Genomic DNA, 17,151 nt, shown 5'->3' with positions numbered 1-17,151 from the left:
CGATTTCACAAAGTCATATAGCGTACTAAATAGTGTATCCGTTCAATAGCAGCAGAAATTTGGAAAAAATAATTAAAATATCTACTTTATCAGTCTAGCCCTGATTGTCAGATCCTTTCTGACGTCGCATATATTATGGATGTTCAACCGCGTCCAATATGTTCAGGCTTCTGCAGTAAACTTTCGTGCTTGCGATCTTTCGCTGTGGATTACCTAAGTTAACTAAACGTAGTTAACTAATCCACCCCCGAGCGCGACGAGGAAATCTTGTATACTTTTGCTTCTCTTTCTCATTTGCAGCAAATATATCCTGATATTGCTTCTTCATTATAGTGGCGTTGACCATCCCATATTCACAGGCCTTGATAATTTGATCAAGACCTTCCACTAGGCCATGAGGTGGGCTCCCAAGCCCCTGTCCCATAAGATTCTTGGCCTTATTCGCCTGCTGGTGTAATTGGCGAAGGTTGCTAGGTGTTTGAAGAACCCAGGATGACTGAGAATTGCTGGATCTGCTGGCGCGGGGGGGAGGAGGGGTAGGAGTTCTGAGTTGAATATTGAGCCGCTGGATGACCTGATCTGGGTCAAATGGAGCTATACCAGTAGCAATAAAGCTGTTTTGAATGTTCTGAGTCTTGAAGACCTCTGTACGCGCTGCAAGATAGGCCTCTAGTAAATAGTATTGAATCCAAGCCGCATTTGCTGTTCAACTAGAGCCCCATATGCCATTGCTTCAAGACTGCAAAAATACTGACATCAAGAGGCTGGAAGAGATGTGATGAATGTGCTGGCATGCAGAGAGAAAATAGAGTGGTATCCGGTTCCGGGATTTCCCGACCCGGTCCCGGATTCCCGTCCCAATTCCTGTCCCAAGGACGGGATCAGGTTGAAGCTCAGCTCAAGAGAATGGGACTAGGTTGTTTAACAGCATATTGAGATGGTTCTGTGGGAGCTGAGATCAGGATGGGATTGGGACCAGGATCAAAATCTAGCTTGTAGGACAGGCCCGGGACCTGGCGTGACAAAATGGGATAGGACCAGGATTTCAATATTGTATATGGGACGGGACCAGTAAAGTGTAGGATGGGACTGGGAATCCTGGTCCCATTTGTGTTGTCAAAAGATAATGAAATTTGGTAACAGTCCACGCAAAATTTGATCAGTTTGACTCTTCTCTATGAATTTGACATAATGGGGCCGGGAAACCTGGTCCCATCCCGGTCCCACTATGGACCCGGCCGGGACAGGAAATGGGAGCCTCCCTTCTCTGCTGAGATGGGACGTGGGACATAATTTTCTATTTGAGGATGGGACCGGGAAATAGTTTATGAGATAGGGACAGGAATGGGACCTCAAGCTCTTGGGTGGGATGGGACATGGGACTGAGATTTCATATTTGGGATCCCGGCTGTTTCGAAATTCGGGACCGGGACCAGCTTCAATGGGAAATGGGATCCCGTCCCGGTCCCGAATACCAGCCTAGCACTGAAACTGCTTGTGTTGTACAGCCAGGGAGTCTGTTGAAGGGGTGTGATAGAGCAGGGTGGAGAAGTAGCTGGTGAGACATCTGTAATGAGGGTAAGGATGGTGTTCCAGATGTCAAAGTCAGATTCTTTTTGGATGACAAGCTTCACTAGCGGGCAGTAGTGGGTGTAGCTGAAGTCACTGTTTCAAACATGCTCAAAAAGAATTGCTATTTCCAACAATATGTCATGACTGCTTGTCTTTGACCGAAGAGCAAAAGCTGCTCCCGTACCTTGCAAAGCAGAGAGAAGCTGTGATATTGTCATTTGACAGGCCTTGTCAAGGCGAGCACCATCATCAGAAATTAGGTGTAGTGTATAGGAGTCTTCCGTGTCTTGAAGTAAGTCTTGTAATTGATCAAGGGAGTTGTTTAAAGGATATTTTTTGATGGTGTTCCAATCATCTTCTGAAAGGGTCGTCATATTGAAACAGAGCTGGGCTGGATTGTTGTGAATTCTGGTGTTTCAGCCAGGGGAAATGCGAGATCACAGGAAGAAGACTCAGGGAGGAGGTGAAGCACACGGGGCTATACAGAATGTCATGAGGTGATGGAAAAACACTTATTCCACTAGTGCTGTGTGCCAAGCATGGCCGGAGCTCCCACCAATAAGTCAGTGATGCCTTGTATTGTTTGAGGAACTCTCACATTTCTGTAAAAAATAAGTGTATCACCGGCCTGAAGTAGTATGTCATGAACACGACTTGCAACACAGCACCGTTTCATTGCCTCTTTTTTCCAGGCCAATTCCATAGGACCAGGGACAGGTTGCCAGGGGGGGGGGGGTCCAGGTTGCATTGATGGTTCGTCACTCTTTGTAGGCTTCTGACTCCGTCTGATGTCCCAGTGCCGCAATCAGCCACGAAGCTGGTTTTCTCTGTTATCAAGTCAGTGAACTGAAAGTTCTTTTGGCTAATCCAGGTCATTCCCACTTATCATTACCGCAGAATAGTTGTTCTGAAATTTTAGTCAAGGTTAGGTGCGACCCCCACCATCTTTCGGCCGCCAGGCACAAGCTTGGAGGAAAGAAAACCAAGGGAATACAAAGATCTCTTACTAATATCCAGATTTGCTGCCCTTTCCTCCACTGGCTATTGTAGTTTATCAATATGCCTTTCCGCTGTATTTACTGTAAAACAGACATTGTGAACGTCTTTGCGATAGTTGGCATAGTCTCTTAGCTTTGATTCCACAATTGATGAATTTGATGTCATTCCAGGTGTCCAATATGGAGATACAGCTGCGCGGAGGGACTCTTTAGGTACTTCGTCAAAGAATGGCTGAAGGTGTGTTCTGAAAAGGTTAAACAAACCCTTTGGGGTTTGCAGCGCATTCAGGTACCAGTTTTGCCCATCATCTAAAGCCCGCTTCATGACTTTTGCACGGGAGTAGAAACTTCCTTTGTGGTGTAATGGTGTGTCTGTCTCCTCTTGTTCAAATATTGTTGTAAATTGCTCATAGCATGCTTTGAACTGTTCATACTCTGGGCCATCAAGTCCATCAACACTTTGTCCAGTTAGCCAAAATGGAGGCAACAGGTTCCCCAGGGGCAGGCAGCATGCCCATTCAAGGTCAACAACATGCTTGATGTTCCAATCCTCGTCAACAAAGATATTGCTAGCATGCATATCTGCCAGTTGCATGACAAATGGACTGTTATGAAGATGCCGGTCAGTAAACAGATGAAGGAGCGCTCTCATAAGGACTAGGTCTTTGGCTTGTCCACGTGCATCTGCTTCGTCAAAAGCAGCATTCGCCTGATGCCGGAGACGGTTGTCGTGGCCAGTAAGTAAGTCAAGATAGAAACCATCAGCGCCCGTGTAAGTCATATTCCGTGGAATACCAGAAGGAATAGCGTAATTCTCTAGTTGGTGGAGATGACAATACATGGGACGAATGGATAGGCTAATTCGTCCATCGTTATCAATCGTCCAGGAACCAATTCGGGGCTGTGAAATTTTGGCAAGGGAGATCATGATCTTTGAAATGCTTCGATAAAGATTCCGGGTCTGCACTTCGGTGTGCGGCATGGTAAATACATTAGAGCGCATCTGAGCATCGCTGTTTTCTATCCAGTCCACAAGGATGTAAGGATATCTCAAAAGCACAGGTCTATGTTGGGGGATATATCCAGAGAACGCCTTGCTTCCGTGTAGACAATAATAGAGCTGCCAAACATAAGACTTGATCCTTCGCCAGAGTGGAACACCAAAACCAATGTGTTGGTAGTGGCGTTGCTATTAGCGGGAGAGTTAACTAGTTAGTTATATTTGCATTTGTCCGTAATCTACTCCGTACTCCGTCCAGGCCACCCCATTAACTACCGATGATCCCCGCACTTCCGAGATCGAGTCGCCTGCTCGTGACTAGCATTTCGTACCAACAATGATTTTGAAAATACAAAATCTTCTATTCAACTCTCCGTAGTATGACCGTAATTCGAGTTCCAGTTGTGTATAGAGTAGTTATGTGCACTCGCTGCTCGTGTTTAACTAGCCGAAAATCGGGTCTACCCCGCCGGGCTGATGCTCTCAAACGACCGAAATGCCGAAGCTCGTAACAAGTCAACCCCAAGCTCCCCCACACCACCGGAATGCATACACCTTGTTTTTCTTCTTCCAAGTTTGATTAAAGCTCTTTATATAGCAATTCATTTTTTGGTTTCTTTGACTTCCGTCCCTTAGATTCACGTTTTCCCAGTAAAAAGTTGTTAACAGTAGATATAGAGCGGAGCTCTTCTACACCGAAGATAATGACGCAGCCTCATTGGAAACCGGCCGTCTTAGAAAAGCGAGCCCAGCAGAAGACTGCCATTCCCAGAGAATGGCATCTCTCCTCTTCCGTTCCACCAAACGTAACGGACGCCAAAGAGTTCATAGATTCCTCTAATTTGCTCACCCCAGACGAGAAAGCTATAACCAGTATCCAAGATGCAACAGTCCTCCTGTCTAAGATCGCCAGCCGCGAGCTATCCAGCGAACAGATTGCACTGGCATTTTGCAAGAGAGCTGCTATTGCTCATCAACTAATTAACTGCTGTACGGAGCTGTTCTTTGATCGAGCACTGGCTTGCGCAAAGGCCCTCGACGAACATTTAGAGAAGACGGGGAAGCTTAAAGGGCCGTTACATGGATTACCAATTTCCATAAAAGATGGATTTGACGTTGAAGGAATAGATACCACGTTGGGTATGTGATTTTTCTACCGATCACCTCTGCCGCTGTAGCAAATTAATCCTTTTGTTTCTAATATCGAGTTAGGATGGGTTGGAATGATTGGCAAGCCTGCTCCAAGAAATGGTTGCGTGGCAGAGTTGCTTCTCTCAATGGGGGCAGTAATATATTGTAAGACCAATATACCCCAGTCCCTCATGGTACGTTCATACGCCCCAGCACCCTCGCAAAACTATGGCTATTGACAGCTAGAATATAGATGTCGGATTCATACAACCATGTGTTTGGGCAATCAGTGAACGCTTTCAACATAAAGCTCATATCTGGTGGCAGTTCCGGGGGCGAAGGAGCCATCATTGGTGCGCAAGGCAGCATCATTGGAATCGGAACCGATATTGGTGGATCTATTCGGATTCCCGCAACGCTGCAAGGGCTGTACAGCATGATGCCGTCCGTCGGCCGCATCCCATGGGAGAAATCTATGTATGATGCGTCTTTTACCATATTCGAAAAAGGTCTTGTATTCTAACGGGGTATTCTTAGGAGCAACCAAGCCCATATCGTGCCACCGGTCCCCGGCCCCCTGACAACCACTTTAAACAGCTTGGAGTTTTTCATGGACGCATTTATTTCTGACAAACCCTGGGAACGGGAACATCGAGCTCTGCCAATTCCATGGCGGAAAGACCTCGCCAAGGTCCCTGATCGCCCGCTTAAAATAGGAATCGTTTTCGATGACGGGGTCGTCAAACCACAGCCCCCCGTGGCGCGCGCGCTTCGCGAAGTGGCAGAAAATTTCCGCAGAGCTGGACATGAAGGTATGTCGCATGGCGGTCAAATGTGAATATTCGAACGGCTAACATATATCGCCTTTGGTAGTTGTGGAGTGGGACACATCTTCCCACGTCAAGGGCCTCCATTTATGGCTCAAATCCGTCCTCGCGGACGGTGGAGCCGAATGTGAAAGATTATGTAAATTGGTCAATGAGCCACTCATCCAAGGAATGCTAGTTGGCCGGGAAAAGGATAACCTATCCCGAGCTGAACGTCAAGAGGTGCTTATTCCATTACCTGACTTTGCATTCAATACTGTGTAGCGCTAGATACTGACTTTTCCCAAATCTTAAAAGCTCGACAAGGAGAAGCACGAGTATCGCACGGAATTCCTCAGTCAATGGAGTGAATCTGGCATCGATGCGCTGATCATGCCTGTGTTGCCCTGGGTCGGCTATACCCCGAAAACCTGGGTCGAAAGCAAGCAATGGCTTGGGTATACTGCTATCTGGAACCTGTTAGACTATGCAGTAGCCACTGTTCCAGTGACTAAAGTAGATCCATCCCTCGATGTTCCAGGTGATGAATGGGAGAACCATAAGCCAAGGAATGAATCCGATGCATTTAATCACCAGCAATGTAAGTGACAATACTCAAATGGGAGATATGAAAATATTAGAGCTAACATTTGCTCGTAACGCAGATGATTTGGATCTTGTGAAGGGCATGCCGATCTGTGTTCAGATAATTACAGGCAGATTTGGTGAAGAAAAGGCTGTTGCAGTCGCAAAGGTCATGGAAAGCCTTTAAGGTCTTGGACTTGTTTACTTCCTAGCCTTGTTAATAAGACATCATTTGATCCTTAGCAGCATAAATCCGAACCAGTATTAACCATACCTCTTTTTGCCTAAGGAGAGTTTATCATCTCTCTCTGTACTCCATACCTTTCAAGGAGGTATTTCCAACAAAGTCAAGCCATCTGAGAATCAATAATCTAACTTTGTAATCATCAGTGCCTGGAAAAGGATGTGGGCCCTTTAGAAGGGAAGATGACCCTTAAATAACCTTAGGCTTTGGTGAAAATCCAAATCTGAGTGAAGAAAAATGAAAGAAGCGAAACTGATTATCATTATCACAGAAAGACATTTTTTTAAGAAATTTTTACATTAAGGGAGTGAAAGCATGCACATCTATCCTTAAAGGCAGAAAATCCAGGGGCCCTAAAGACTAAAAATTTCTATGGGTGGAAGGACCTAAATCACAGGAAGGCTAAGCGAAGAACCTGGCCAGCAAGAGATGGCTATTGAAGGACAAGTTAGCTGTCATCCGGGACCTTGCTTATAACGATAGAAGGAATTGAGTATGCAGGACACCGAGCATCATTCGCCTCGCCTTTTTCATTTTGAACCTCCTCCTTAGCTGTAGGATCCCCATTGGTGGGTGCCGCACGACGGGATTCCACGATATTACGAAGGCGAATCTCCATGTATTGAACTAACAGTCCAACACGTGCACTACCGCCCCAGTAGCCTGCTGGACATGTTCTTGTCTCTGAGTGTTGAAGAAGGTCGCACATCCTATTGAATCCTCGTTGACAATCTCGACAATAGAAAATGAAACCATTGCTGTCGGCCAGGTTGCGAACATAGCCGGCCGCGATATTTTGGATATCCTCAGAGGTTATGCCTGAAGGGCAGCGATTTGACTCGAAATGGCCATACAATGCCGAAAGGATGGGAAACTGAAAATTACAGCCAAAGCAGCGGACACCAAATGGCCTGTGGACAAAAGCATGCTGGAAGGTTCAGGAGAATTAGCGTTATGTGATCCGGATTTAATGGGATGTGTAAGTGCCTCACCACACTGAGCTGATGCTGGTTGTTAAAATAATCCCCGCAGGTGACACACATGAAGTGCCTTGAAGTATTATGTTGCCGCAGGCCCTGGGTAGACGGAGCAAACCACTGGCATGGTTCGCAGTATAAATGAAAAGCTTCCAGGTGCCGCTGGAGCCCTGTAAAAGAATTGAAATCCGTTCGATGCCGGCAGAGGTTACAAGGGTGGTGGTCAAAAGAATTATTGATATGACGACTATACTCCACTCGATTGGCAAAGTCGAGTCGGCACCTGTGGCAGTGAAAGGATTGGGCCCGAGGAGTATTGGTGCGGATATGATTGACCATTATGTCTTCACTGAGAAATACCACAAGGTCTAACTGGGGTGAACAGGGCAACAAGGTGTCGGTGTTCGAGCGGTTCCGCTACAGCTTTCAAAAGGAAACTGAGCTAAAAAAAAAATCGGGTAAGTTGGGTTTTGGTAAGGCCAAAACCTATCAAGGTTGCACGAGACTCCTGGAGAAAGAAGGAAGAATACAGAAAGCTGATATCCATGTGCCTGGCATGTGGATATTTTGAGTGTAACGAAAACAAAAAGATTGAAGTTGGTGGGAGTTCCCGATGCCTGCTGGCCCCTAAGGTGAATGGGAGAGAATTGATCAAGAAAGAGTGGGAGAACATGTTCACTTGACTGAGTGAACAGCGACTCACATTGCCAGATCATCATGATATGATATGATTAATAAAACCGGTCTCAAATCTCACAACAGATGAAAATAATGCTAAGGCAGCAAGCAGAATTTGACTCCAATACTTATGGTTCTTCTCTTAATATCTCTAACAAAGAACATCGGAAGGGTATCTGGAAGGTTAAACTGGCTTCGAGAGGGACCGGCCACATGTGGGGGGGTCACGGACACCAGATCTTGTTATCAAAGCCTCATACCAGGCAAATGGAAGAGATATATTGCTCCGGCATATCAATGCAATGAGGACAAGTCATTCGAGATACACCATGGTTTTCACCCACGGTACTCCCGTACATAGGGATTGACGACACATCATCAATCCCTCATTCATGAATGGCTGGGCGATATCATTAGTGTTTTCTTCCTTAACAAAATAAACATAAGAATAGCTTGAGAATGTGCTTCTCAAGACCAGGTCGACGGGAGGTGGAAGTCGAGAGAGAAAAACAGCTGGGATGAAGTCGAATTTGAGTTTTAAGGGGGTGTGGATTCATCACGTGATTGGGCAGTAATATTATATAATCGAAACTTTAAAAACTTTGTGTTTATCAAAATAATTTTGCAGCTGCCGGACTGAACAGCCTGTGAAGGAGCGCATCCACATTCTTTCTGCGCACCGAGGCATATTTTGGGGTCAGGTAGTCAGACCACACGTAAATATGGCTTCAGACGAAATTGTATGGCAGGTGATCAACCAGCAGTTTTGTTCCTTTAAGTTGAAGTAAGCTCCCCATTCTTGACCTCCTTTTGCTTAGGACGTCTTGATGAGCTCTCACAGTCGCGAATGTCTGACGGGCTGCATTCTGACCCTATTTTCATCTAGGACAACCAAAGGACAAAACTTCTGTCGAAATGAATACAATGTCACTGGTCTCTGCAACCGTCAATCATGTCCGCTCGCAAATTCCCGTTACGCCACCGTGCGCTCTGATCCTGCGACCGGCGCAATGTACCTTTATATGAAAACAATTGAACGGTCTCATATGCCGAACAAATGGTGGGAGCGAATACGGTTATCGTCGAACTACACAAAAGCTCTGGAACAACTTGATGAGCGACTCATCTATTGGCCGAAATTTTTGATCCACAAATGCAAGCAGCGTCTCACGCGCCTCACGCAGGTGAGCATTCGGATGAAACGGCTTGCCAAGGAGGAAGAACGGTTAGGAGAGAAGATAGTACCGAAACTTGCGCCAAAGATTAGACATAGAGAAGCGACCAGGGAGCGAAAGGCGGAAGCTGCTGCGAAGGTGGAAAGAGCTATAGAAAGAGAGCTTATTGAGCGTCTAAGGAGTGGAGCTTATGGTGATCGACCACTGAATGTCGAAGAGAATATCTGGAAGAAGGTACTGAGGGGACTGGAGCGCCAAGGCGAAGGTGAACGTGACGAAGATTTGGATGAGGGTATTGAGGCAGACCTGGAGGAGGAGGAAGAGGAGGAAGGCGTTGGTCAAGTTGAATACGTTAGCGACTTTGATGAAGATGAGGACCTGGAGGATATCGAGGACTGGATTGGTGAGGGAAGCGGAGATGACAGTTTCGACGAGGACGACGAGGAGGAAAGTGACGAAGAAAGTAGTGAAGGAGATGAGGAGGATAGCGAAGATGATGCGCAGCGAAAGAAGCCTACTCCCGGAACCAAGAGGAAACGTGGAGCCCCTACTCCTACGGCACGCAAAAAGGGCGCTCGGATCGAGATCGAATACGAAACGGAGGGTCCGGCGAAAGAAAGCATCTTTGCATGATAATCTTTATGGGCATAGAAAAGTGTTTCAATTACTTCAAGTGAACTTTGAATATGGCCTGGCGTTTATGGGGATTGTTGATAGCACTGTTATTTCATTGGACTATGATATCTATGGCTACCAGATCTTAGACAATATGAACCAGTTTGAAAGCAATAATTTGCTTCTCACCTCCCTGTGCCTTGCCTCTTGGGCCACATGTTATCGAGTATCATATATCATTGGAACCGAATCAAGGGGTAAAGCCAGATACGTGGTCATTAGAGAGGGCACTTCAACTGGAGCCCTTGATGCGAGAAATATGTCCTATTGGTAGCGCCTAGATAGCCCGTAGAGCTTTTGCTGCTTAAAAAGTTCTATCGACGACTACTTGTTAATCGTCCGAGTTATTTCTTAGGGACGCAAACAACTCCTTCGGTATATAGAGGCCGACACAGTTACCAATTAATCCTAACCACAGTGGCAGGTATGTTTCTGCTGTGGGAGCTTCCTTCCCTTGGACAGTTTGCAAGGCACTTGCTGTATTGCAAGGGTGAATAAAATATACTGGGATACCTGATATCGGATGGTTCTGTGTCATTATCAGCTTTGATCGCGCGGCTTGTTACCTGGCTAATGGTGCCCCTTGTCGTGGATCTACGCACGGTCATGCTAATCCCGCCCATCACTCCCACCTGCTTCAGGTCCGATCGATAGGCTGGAGGAACAAGATGCTCGTATACGATCTCCAGTGCATTTGGACCAGAATATAGGGTATTTTTGAAAAAGAAATGTAAAACAGGAACTTGATAAGTCGGAGATAGAAGGATGTGATATTCCATTTCTACCTTGCTCGTCCCCGAAATAGATGACGGCCTAATCAACATTTCCTGTGAAAGAGGTGTTAGTAGGCTCCGACATCAATAGACGAGTACGAGGAATATGGTATGCCCACAGGATCATCATCTTCTATATCATCTTGGAGACAGCTTCCTTCATCATTCTGTTCGCCATTGGCCCATTGAGGCAAGTCGATGATCCGAGAGATAATCAACATAGCACTTCCATCCTGGGGAGGACGAGAGAAGTGAAACATTAGCCGACACTGTCTTGTGATTAATCCCAGTGCAATCCATCCGCTGTACCTGGTAATCTTGCTTTACATTGGTCCAGCCCAATGTCCGAAGGTCCCCCGAGTATCCAGTGACACGGTTTACAAACGAAGAGCATATTGACCGGAACTCTCCTGGGTTCAGAAAGGGAAACGATGGCAACGGATCCGAAGACATTCGCAGTCATGTAAATATTTAGTCCATGCTTTTGTAGCCAGGGAGATACACACTGCTGGATGTGGTTGTGAATAGGCCTGTTTGACTTTGGTGTGACGTGACATCGGTTTCAATTTCACCACCAGCACCCCTTCATATCTCCATGCAAAACAGCCACCAGCAAAGGCATTATAGATCTTGAACGGGCAAACATCGTCAAGATAGCAATCCGAGTTGCTTCAAATATCACATTCAATACGAAAATAGCCACTTGTTATTTTTTCTGCCAACCTCGCGTTCACAACCTCCATGATCCTTGGAAGGCATTTCAGATTGTGCAGCGGCCAGAAATTATCCGTTCTGACGGCGGAACAGAAGACTTGCCGCAGAAAGTAAACTGAAAGAGTTGGTCATTGAAGCAGGAACTATACCACATCGCAAAGATGTCTTCATATTTCTCCTCTTTCACCTCCTCCTCTGCAATCTCCAACCTCAGCACCCGCTTCACGTCACTGCGTCGCGCCATCTCCTCCGGCGACGAAACCGATGACCCAGAAAATGAAGATAACTCACACATTTCTCACGTCCTACGGGCATACTACACCGAAAAAGGTCGCCGTCTTCCTCCCTGGCTTCCTCCTGATCCGAAATCCCCACAACAACCACCACCACCCACCGTCGCCACACAGGCCTCTTTCCAAGGCTATGGAGGCCAAACCAGTACCCCAGCCGGCCGCGGTCGCGGTGGTCTAGGTGATCTGTGGAGCGACTCCGCACCGTCTTCTGCACCCCCAGCGCAACCGCAAACCTCGAGTCTGCGACTAGGTCGAGGCGCAAACACACCACAGTCTTCCGGGTTCAAGCCATCCGCGTCGAGCTTGCCCAGCCGTCCCTCGCCGTCGAGTACTCCCCGCCACCCTTTTGATCGATCGCAGTCGGCACGTCAGCCGGGAAGTAATACAGGGAATGCAACAGGGGGTGCGAGACCGCTTCCAAGCCAAATGGCGGGCTCTTATCAGGCATCCCAAGCAGCGCAGAATCGTCCCGGGCCAGACCGTACGCTTTCTGCTGCTTCGGCGCAGGAGAGGTTGAGGGCGAGACTCCATGGAGGAGGCGGTTCCGGCGGCTACGCTTCGCGCAATCCTTTGACAGGGCCTCGGTGAAAGCGGCACCTACTCGAATTTCTTCTCTACCCTTTATTCCCTTTCCATTATGATTTTAACTACTGCACGTGGCGTTATGGTGGCTTTATCCTTGCATTTGGAGGCAAGCCCGCATACTGCATTTTACCATCCGGTTGCTCCGTACTCCATACTTGAGCCTGATAGCTTCTGCCGCGTTCGTGCGTCGTTACCTTTGCATCACATTTCTCCTGCACCCTTTAATGCTTCTAGTTCCTTATCTGTATATATGTTCAGGAGCTTAATGATACATGCCTTTTCTAATGTAGAATATGTGCTGTTGATAGGTGCAGCTAGAATGCATTGCAATTCTTGTAAGTTACCAGTTGGGGTCTGAACTAAATTGGGCCATAATGTGGCTCGTATCGAACTATTAAATGGCGTTGTTTATGAAGTTTTGCTTGGAGACACCGTATAATCTAAGAATAAAAAAATACATGAAACCAGGGATGTATAAATCTAAATCCAAAGCAGATACGGAGTAGTACATTGAATATCAAGTAAATCGGGGTAACTCACCGCAACGCTACGAAAACAATTCTGACACCCATCTTAATTCCCCAAAAATAACGCCGTGCAATGTTTTATGCAAGGTCACATAGGCTATCCTCTAACCTTGCGATAATTGGGAGGACTCCAGGTCCTACTGATAAGCTTGACAGCCCATACAGGTATCAACGATATAGCACACACAACCGCGACTCTCCAAACCCACCCTACCGTGACCACGTAACGTAAATCAAAATAATCACCCAAAAACGGCACGCTGGCAGCATAGACTAATCCGGTGCCGATGATGCAGAATATCATAATCGGGTGCCATGTTGTGATTGAAATGGCAACCATGGCAAGTTCATTTAGAACTAAAGCCGTGAAAGAGACGCTGATGAGCCTGGGTCCGGAAGTCGCGTCGACGAGAATCTGGGAGAAGCCTTGGATGACAGAGCCTTGATATACTGATACAAGCACCCATGTGAAAAACGATCGGTAGCTGAGACTGCGGCCTGATTTTAATTCTTTGTATAGTTCTGGGTAGAGATTTGCGAGTTCTTCATCAACGTCACGATCAAGCACCAGAGAGAACACGGGTGCGTTGGTGTAGACCGTTGCGTACCCAACGAGGAGCCAGTTGATGAAAAGGCCTTTGGGCTCAAAGTGTTTCGCGATACTATACATGGTTTGACACGCGCTGATGATCAAGCCTCGGTGCATGATGAATTGGGCCAGTTTCGCGGACCGTTTATAGGAATTACGGCCATGCCATACGAGAAGTTTCGTGAGGTGGTGGAATTGGGTGATGCTGAAATCAGCGGCGAGAGACGCTTGTCGGCCTTCCTTCCCCACGATACCAATCCCAACGTCCGCGGCTTGGATCATAGAGACATCGTTTCCACCGTCCCCGATGCAACAGACTCGTTTCTTGGTATGTCGTCGAATAAGAAGCGCAATTTCTGCCTTTTGCGTTGGAGAACAACGGCATGCAATCACAGTTGGTAAAAGAACAGCGATGGATATAAAAGTGGTGCGGAATTGGCTTAGCATTAACGTTAAGGAATCACCGTCGATGAGCAAGCAGGCCTCAGTCTTGTTCCGGAGAAAGTCAAGAGCTTCCTGTGCTGATTCTGGATCTTTTAGCTTTGAGACCGTGTGGATATATTGGCCACGGGACACAAGCTTTGAAGAAACAGCCACGCATCGCGCGGTTTCGATCTTATCACCGGTAAGCATCCATATCTTGACGCCGGCGTTTCGAAGGAGCTCAAGAGATGGTTTCACATCCTTTTGAAGCTTGTCCTCCACACCAGTTACTCCAAGAAGTTCCAAATCGCACTCCAAGTAGCTGTGAACTACCTTTGCCATGAGGGTATCCCGGGAACTAAGCGACAAGGACGCTTGTTTATAGTTCTTGGAAAATTCATGGTACCGTTCTTGTGAGAGCCTCTTTCTTCCAACTACCAGTGTCCTTAAGCCCTCCCGAGCCATATTGGCTGTTTCTTCATCAAGCCAGTCATTGGTTGCTACGATTGAAGACATAACCGTATCGGCGCCCTTCTGGAAAAACCATATCTCGTCCTGGGCCTGTTCTACCCCTTGAGTGTGGGAGAATTGAACGACTATACCCATTCGTTTGCTGTCCGATGTAAAGGGGAAAATGTCTAGGATCTGGGCTCTCACGACAACCTTGCCTGTCTCCACGGATCGCAGCAATATCTTTTGCCTGTCGCGGTATGCGAGCTGAACACCCACTTCCTGTGCATATTTTACGATTGCTATTTCGTCGGGAGATGAGGCTTGATAGGTCGTGATTGCTTGGCCATCCTTCTCGTCTAGTGTCGGTGTAACGTTATGGCATATGGCGAGAGCCATTATTAAATCCCTGACTCGAGAACTGATTTCTCGCCGCGTCCGGGTACTGCCAGCCATTCCAGAGTGGGCTGTATTCACCGAGGATGGCGTAACAAGGGCCGCCAAGTGGGGGTGGTTGGGATTAGATGCTGTAGAGAAACCTTGTCGAACATAAGCTGCAACTTCTTCCATCGCTTCATTTGCATATGATACGGTCCCAACGTGTATTTTTTTCAGTTCCATCTCTGATGAAAGGTTAGCGTACGTACAAATCTCCTTGGAGGCATCCTAGCAAACCTACCATTTTGGGTTAGGGTGCCCGTTTTGTCGGAAAGAAGATACTCAATCCTCCCTAGGTCCTCGGGGATGGTGCTAGTTCTCACAATTGTATCGGGAATTCCTTTGTCTCGTTCGATAAATCTTCCATATACCGACTTCGCCATATCCAAATTCACTCGCAGACTCATGGGAATGATAGTTGAGAAGAGAATGAGATAGACCATGATAGCAATGTACCATTTCTTATCGCTTGTAGGTTGGAATCCTTCCAATGCAACGAGAATGATAGACAGAGATAACGTCAAGACACACAATATTTTTGTTAGGCTGTTGATTTCGTATTCCAGGAGGCCAACTTTGGATCGCGAAGGGGATGTCGACATTGCTGAACGAGTCTGAGAGCCTGTATATATTACACAAGCAAGCGTTGTAGTATTTGAGGCTAGAACGGTGTTTGCCCATGCCGTATTATCGATAGTGAGAGGGGCGGATTTTGTTTGGGAGATTTTGCAGGATTCATTGTTATTTTCTGAACCGTCACCAGCTTCCATAGGAGAGTCATATAAGACGGAAGCGGGCGCCAGTTCCACTCTCCCAACAAATTCATTCACGCTTCTCTCCGGAGCTCCAGCCGTTATTCGAATGCTCCGAAATTCTAAGAGGGGGAGAGTTTGGGTAAGGGGAGAAGCAATTCGTAACTTCCAGTCAGTCTCGCCATCTAACTGATCGGTACGAATAAATGTGTCCACAGAGCCACCGGCTTCCTGGCAAACAGCGTCTTGAGCGGCATCTTCGCTGTTAGGAGTCGAGTTTGAAGCGATGGAGGTTGAAGATTCGTGGTGTAGGGATTGCAAAACAACGACGTCGGCAGGAAGACGTTGATTCTTTCGTATCTTCAGAATATCCCCGACTTTTAGATCCTTAGATTTCTTCACAACCTCAAAAGGGCCGCTTCCTTCATCGTGAGGATCAACCGTGGCCGCACGGGATGGGCTTAATTGAAATGTCAAAACTGTGTACTCCTCTGAGTTTGCCTCTGCGTCCCTTCTCCGGCGAGCGATATCGTCTAGTGCTTCTTTGCCTAGGGATATGGTTACCACGAAGGCTAAGGGGGCGATGTAAGACGACATATAACCAATTCTCAGCACGGGAATGATCTGAGACAGGGCGACAAGAAGGAAGTAAATGTTGAAAAAGAATGAGAATTCATTATACAAAGTACGTGGAAGGAAACTCCAGGCGGTATATTTGGCATTTGAAACAATGTTCGCGGGGTATCGAACGCTCTGTTGTTGGCCGACGAGAACTAACCGAGTAGGCTTGGGCTCTGAAGAGGGAGGTCTGGCAAGGCTGCCTCTGGGATCCTGGGGCGAAGAGTATGCGTTAAATCCAGGAATTCGTAGCTTGGAGCCCAAATTTGCATAGAAGCTGTCCGGCTTTGGAGGATGACGTGAAGGAGGGTCCTGGTTCGGACCGCTAAGGAGAGGGGCGTTATCATCTGCAGAACTCGACGCAGCACGGGATAACCTTCGTCCATCGTCTTCTTGGTCAAAGAGCAAGGCATCCAGATCATCATCTTGTAGCTGTTGTCCCCTGCTTCCCAAGCCACGATTTCTCAAGCGATTTCGAGCGGAGGTCCTGATATTCCTTAGGGCAATCCCAGGGCTGGACCAGTTCCTTTCATGACCTCGTGAAGGTCCATAATCGTGACCAGGTCGTAGCCTCGACGTTCCGGCGCCGAGCTCCTCCAAATCGAGATCATCGTCAGAGTCTGAGAGGACGGAGGGGGTTCTCGAATTGAGCGGACGGTGAGAGTGTGAAGACGTCATATTGAGAGGCGAGATTTATCGCAGTATGAAGACAGTATTCATATTCATATTATTGGATCCCGGTCCCGGCGGACCGTGTTTGGCTGTTCAGAGGAGCTTCAAAGACATGCAGCAGGCAGTTTGTTGTCGTTGTTTGCAGTAGTTAATTAGGGCGAGGTGACCGAGAGATGCTTGCGGAACGTAAAACCAAACCCACCGTATTTTTAGCCGAACACGTCAACCGATCGTCTCATTCGTGAATTCGTAGCAGCGTCGCGGTTGCGATGTCCAGCTGCCTGCGGTGCGCTTCGATCCGCTGCTGGTTAACGACAGCGGTGCCACACACTGGGCATGGATGCAACTAAACTAGCACGTGATTCGTAGGCTCTGTGTGGCGCAGCGAAGGCCGAGCGGAATTATGATGTTCCAAGGAGCTGAAACGCTTCAAATTTGAAAGATTTTTGCACGCGAAGCAGCGGGCTGTGAGGGCG

General features: G+C 47.3%; 8 protein-coding genes across 9 annotated transcripts; 3 read left to right on the top strand and 5 right to left on the bottom strand.

Annotated features, from left to right (window-relative positions):
- Window positions 1–1,352: 1,352 nt before the first annotated feature.
- On the bottom strand, window positions 1,353–1,946 carry CIMG_13553 (uncharacterized protein; the record flags this gene model as incomplete). The annotated part of the gene is made up of 2 exons (XM_004444631.1): window positions 1,353–1,633; window positions 1,757–1,946. The coding sequence occupies 2 exons, from the start codon at window positions 1,944–1,946 to the stop codon at window positions 1,353–1,355; spliced, it is 471 nt and encodes a 156-aa protein (XP_004444688.1).
- Window positions 1,947–2,613: 667 nt separating this feature from the next.
- Window positions 2,614–3,552, bottom strand: CIMG_10177 (uncharacterized protein; the record flags this gene model as incomplete). The annotated part of the gene is made up of 1 exon (XM_001239154.2): window positions 2,614–3,552. The coding sequence occupies one exon, from the start codon at window positions 3,550–3,552 to the stop codon at window positions 2,614–2,616; it is 939 nt and encodes a 312-aa protein (XP_001239155.2).
- Window positions 3,553–4,181: 629 nt separating this feature from the next.
- CIMG_10176 (acetamidase) lies at window positions 4,182–6,367 on the top strand. Its single transcript, XM_001239153.2, has 7 exons — window positions 4,182–4,710; window positions 4,783–4,895; window positions 4,955–5,178; window positions 5,239–5,513; window positions 5,575–5,750; window positions 5,826–6,108; window positions 6,173–6,367. Exons 1-7 carry the CDS (start codon window positions 4,275–4,277, stop codon window positions 6,277–6,279), a joined length of 1,614 nt encoding a protein of 537 aa, XP_001239154.1. The 5' UTR covers window positions 4,182–4,274; the 3' UTR covers window positions 6,280–6,367.
- Window positions 6,368–6,784: 417 nt separating this feature from the next.
- On the bottom strand, window positions 6,785–7,874 carry CIMG_10175 (uncharacterized protein; the record flags this gene model as incomplete). The annotated part of the gene is made up of 2 exons (XM_001239152.2): window positions 7,329–7,874; window positions 6,785–7,264 (listed from the first exon to the last, which is right to left on the bottom strand). The coding sequence occupies exons 1-2, from the start codon at window positions 7,650–7,652 to the stop codon at window positions 6,785–6,787; spliced, it is 804 nt and encodes a 267-aa protein (XP_001239153.2). The 5' UTR covers window positions 7,653–7,874.
- Window positions 7,875–8,646: 772 nt separating this feature from the next.
- On the top strand, window positions 8,647–10,166 carry CIMG_10174 (66S preribosome component MAK16). Its single transcript, XM_001239151.2, has 2 exons — window positions 8,647–8,775; window positions 8,878–10,166. Exons 1-2 carry the CDS (start codon window positions 8,714–8,716, stop codon window positions 9,797–9,799), a joined length of 984 nt encoding a protein of 327 aa, XP_001239152.1. The 5' UTR covers window positions 8,647–8,713; the 3' UTR covers window positions 9,800–10,166.
- On the bottom strand, window positions 9,877–11,137 carry CIMG_10173. 2 transcript variants are annotated; one of them, XM_004444625.1, is made up of 4 exons: window positions 10,924–11,137; window positions 10,734–10,847; window positions 10,444–10,668; window positions 9,877–10,370 (listed from the first exon to the last, which is right to left on the bottom strand). In XM_004444625.1, the coding sequence occupies exons 1-4, from the start codon at window positions 11,065–11,067 to the stop codon at window positions 10,173–10,175; spliced, it is 681 nt and encodes a 226-aa protein (XP_004444682.1). In that variant the 5' UTR covers window positions 11,068–11,137; the 3' UTR covers window positions 9,877–10,172. The 2 variants fall into 2 exon arrangements, with proteins under 2 accessions (XP_004444682.1, XP_004444683.1); XM_004444626.1 differs by having other exon boundaries at window positions 9,877–10,668; window positions 10,924–11,087.
- Window positions 11,138–11,205: 68 nt separating this feature from the next.
- Window positions 11,206–12,498, top strand: CIMG_10172 (uncharacterized protein). Its single transcript, XM_001239149.2, has one exon. It carries the CDS (start codon window positions 11,490–11,492, stop codon window positions 12,207–12,209), a length of 720 nt encoding a protein of 239 aa, XP_001239150.1. The 5' UTR covers window positions 11,206–11,489; the 3' UTR covers window positions 12,210–12,498.
- Window positions 12,499–12,655: 157 nt separating this feature from the next.
- CIMG_10171 (phospholipid-translocating P-type ATPase, flippase) lies at window positions 12,656–16,946 on the bottom strand. The gene is made up of 2 exons (XM_001239148.2): window positions 14,875–16,946; window positions 12,656–14,818 (listed from the first exon to the last, which is right to left on the bottom strand). The coding sequence occupies exons 1-2, from the start codon at window positions 16,679–16,681 to the stop codon at window positions 12,831–12,833; spliced, it is 3,795 nt and encodes a 1,264-aa protein (XP_001239149.1). The 5' UTR covers window positions 16,682–16,946; the 3' UTR covers window positions 12,656–12,830.
- Window positions 16,947–17,151: the final 205 nt, after the last annotated feature.

This window comes from Coccidioides immitis (genome assembly GCF_000149335.2).
Source record: "Coccidioides immitis RS genomic scaffold supercont3.5, whole genome shotgun sequence".
Taxonomy (NCBI): Eukaryota; Fungi; Ascomycota; class Eurotiomycetes; order Onygenales; family Onygenaceae; genus Coccidioides; species Coccidioides immitis.
Note: the sequence above shows the minus strand (reverse complement) of the source record. Positions and strands in the feature narration are given on the sequence as shown.

Bases quoted from the DNA above. Each gene is read 5' to 3' on its own strand.
- CIMG_10174 (XM_001239151.2), top strand. From the start codon at position 8,714: ATGGCTTCAGACGAAATTGTATGGCAGGTGATCAACCAGCAGTTTTGT. The intron at 8,776-8,877 runs GTAAGCTCCCCA...ATTTTCATCTAG, and splicing joins TTTTGTTCCTTTAAGTTGAA to GACAACCAAAGGACAAAACT.
- CIMG_10176 (XM_001239153.2), top strand. From the start codon at position 4,275: ATGACGCAGCCTCATTGGAAACCGGCCGTCTTAGAAAAGCGAGCCCAG. The intron at 5,751-5,825 runs GTGCTTATTCCA...AAATCTTAAAAG, and splicing joins CCCGAGCTGAACGTCAAGAG to CTCGACAAGGAGAAGCACGA. The intron at 6,109-6,172 runs GTAAGTGACAAT...CTCGTAACGCAG, and splicing joins TGCATTTAATCACCAGCAAT to ATGATTTGGATCTTGTGAAG.
- CIMG_10172 (XM_001239149.2), top strand. From the start codon at position 11,490: ATGTCTTCATATTTCTCCTCTTTCACCTCCTCCTCTGCAATCTCCAAC.
- CIMG_10171 (XM_001239148.2), bottom strand. From the start codon at position 16,681: ATGACGTCTTCACACTCTCACCGTCCGCTCAATTCGAGAACCCCCTCC. The intron at 14,819-14,874 runs GTAGGTTTGCTA...ACCTTTCATCAG, and splicing joins GGGCACCCTAACCCAAAATG to AGATGGAACTGAAAAAAATA.
- CIMG_10173 (XM_004444626.1), bottom strand. From the start codon at position 11,067: ATGTCTTCGGATCCGTTGCCATCGTTTCCCTTTCTGAACCCAGGAGAG. The intron at 10,848-10,923 runs GTACAGCGGATG...CGTCCTCCCCAG, and splicing joins ATGTAAAGCAAGATTACCAG to GATGGAAGTGCTATGTTGAT. The intron at 10,669-10,733 runs GTGGGCATACCA...CCTCTTTCACAG, and splicing joins ATATAGAAGATGATGATCCT to GAAATGTTGATTAGGCCGTC.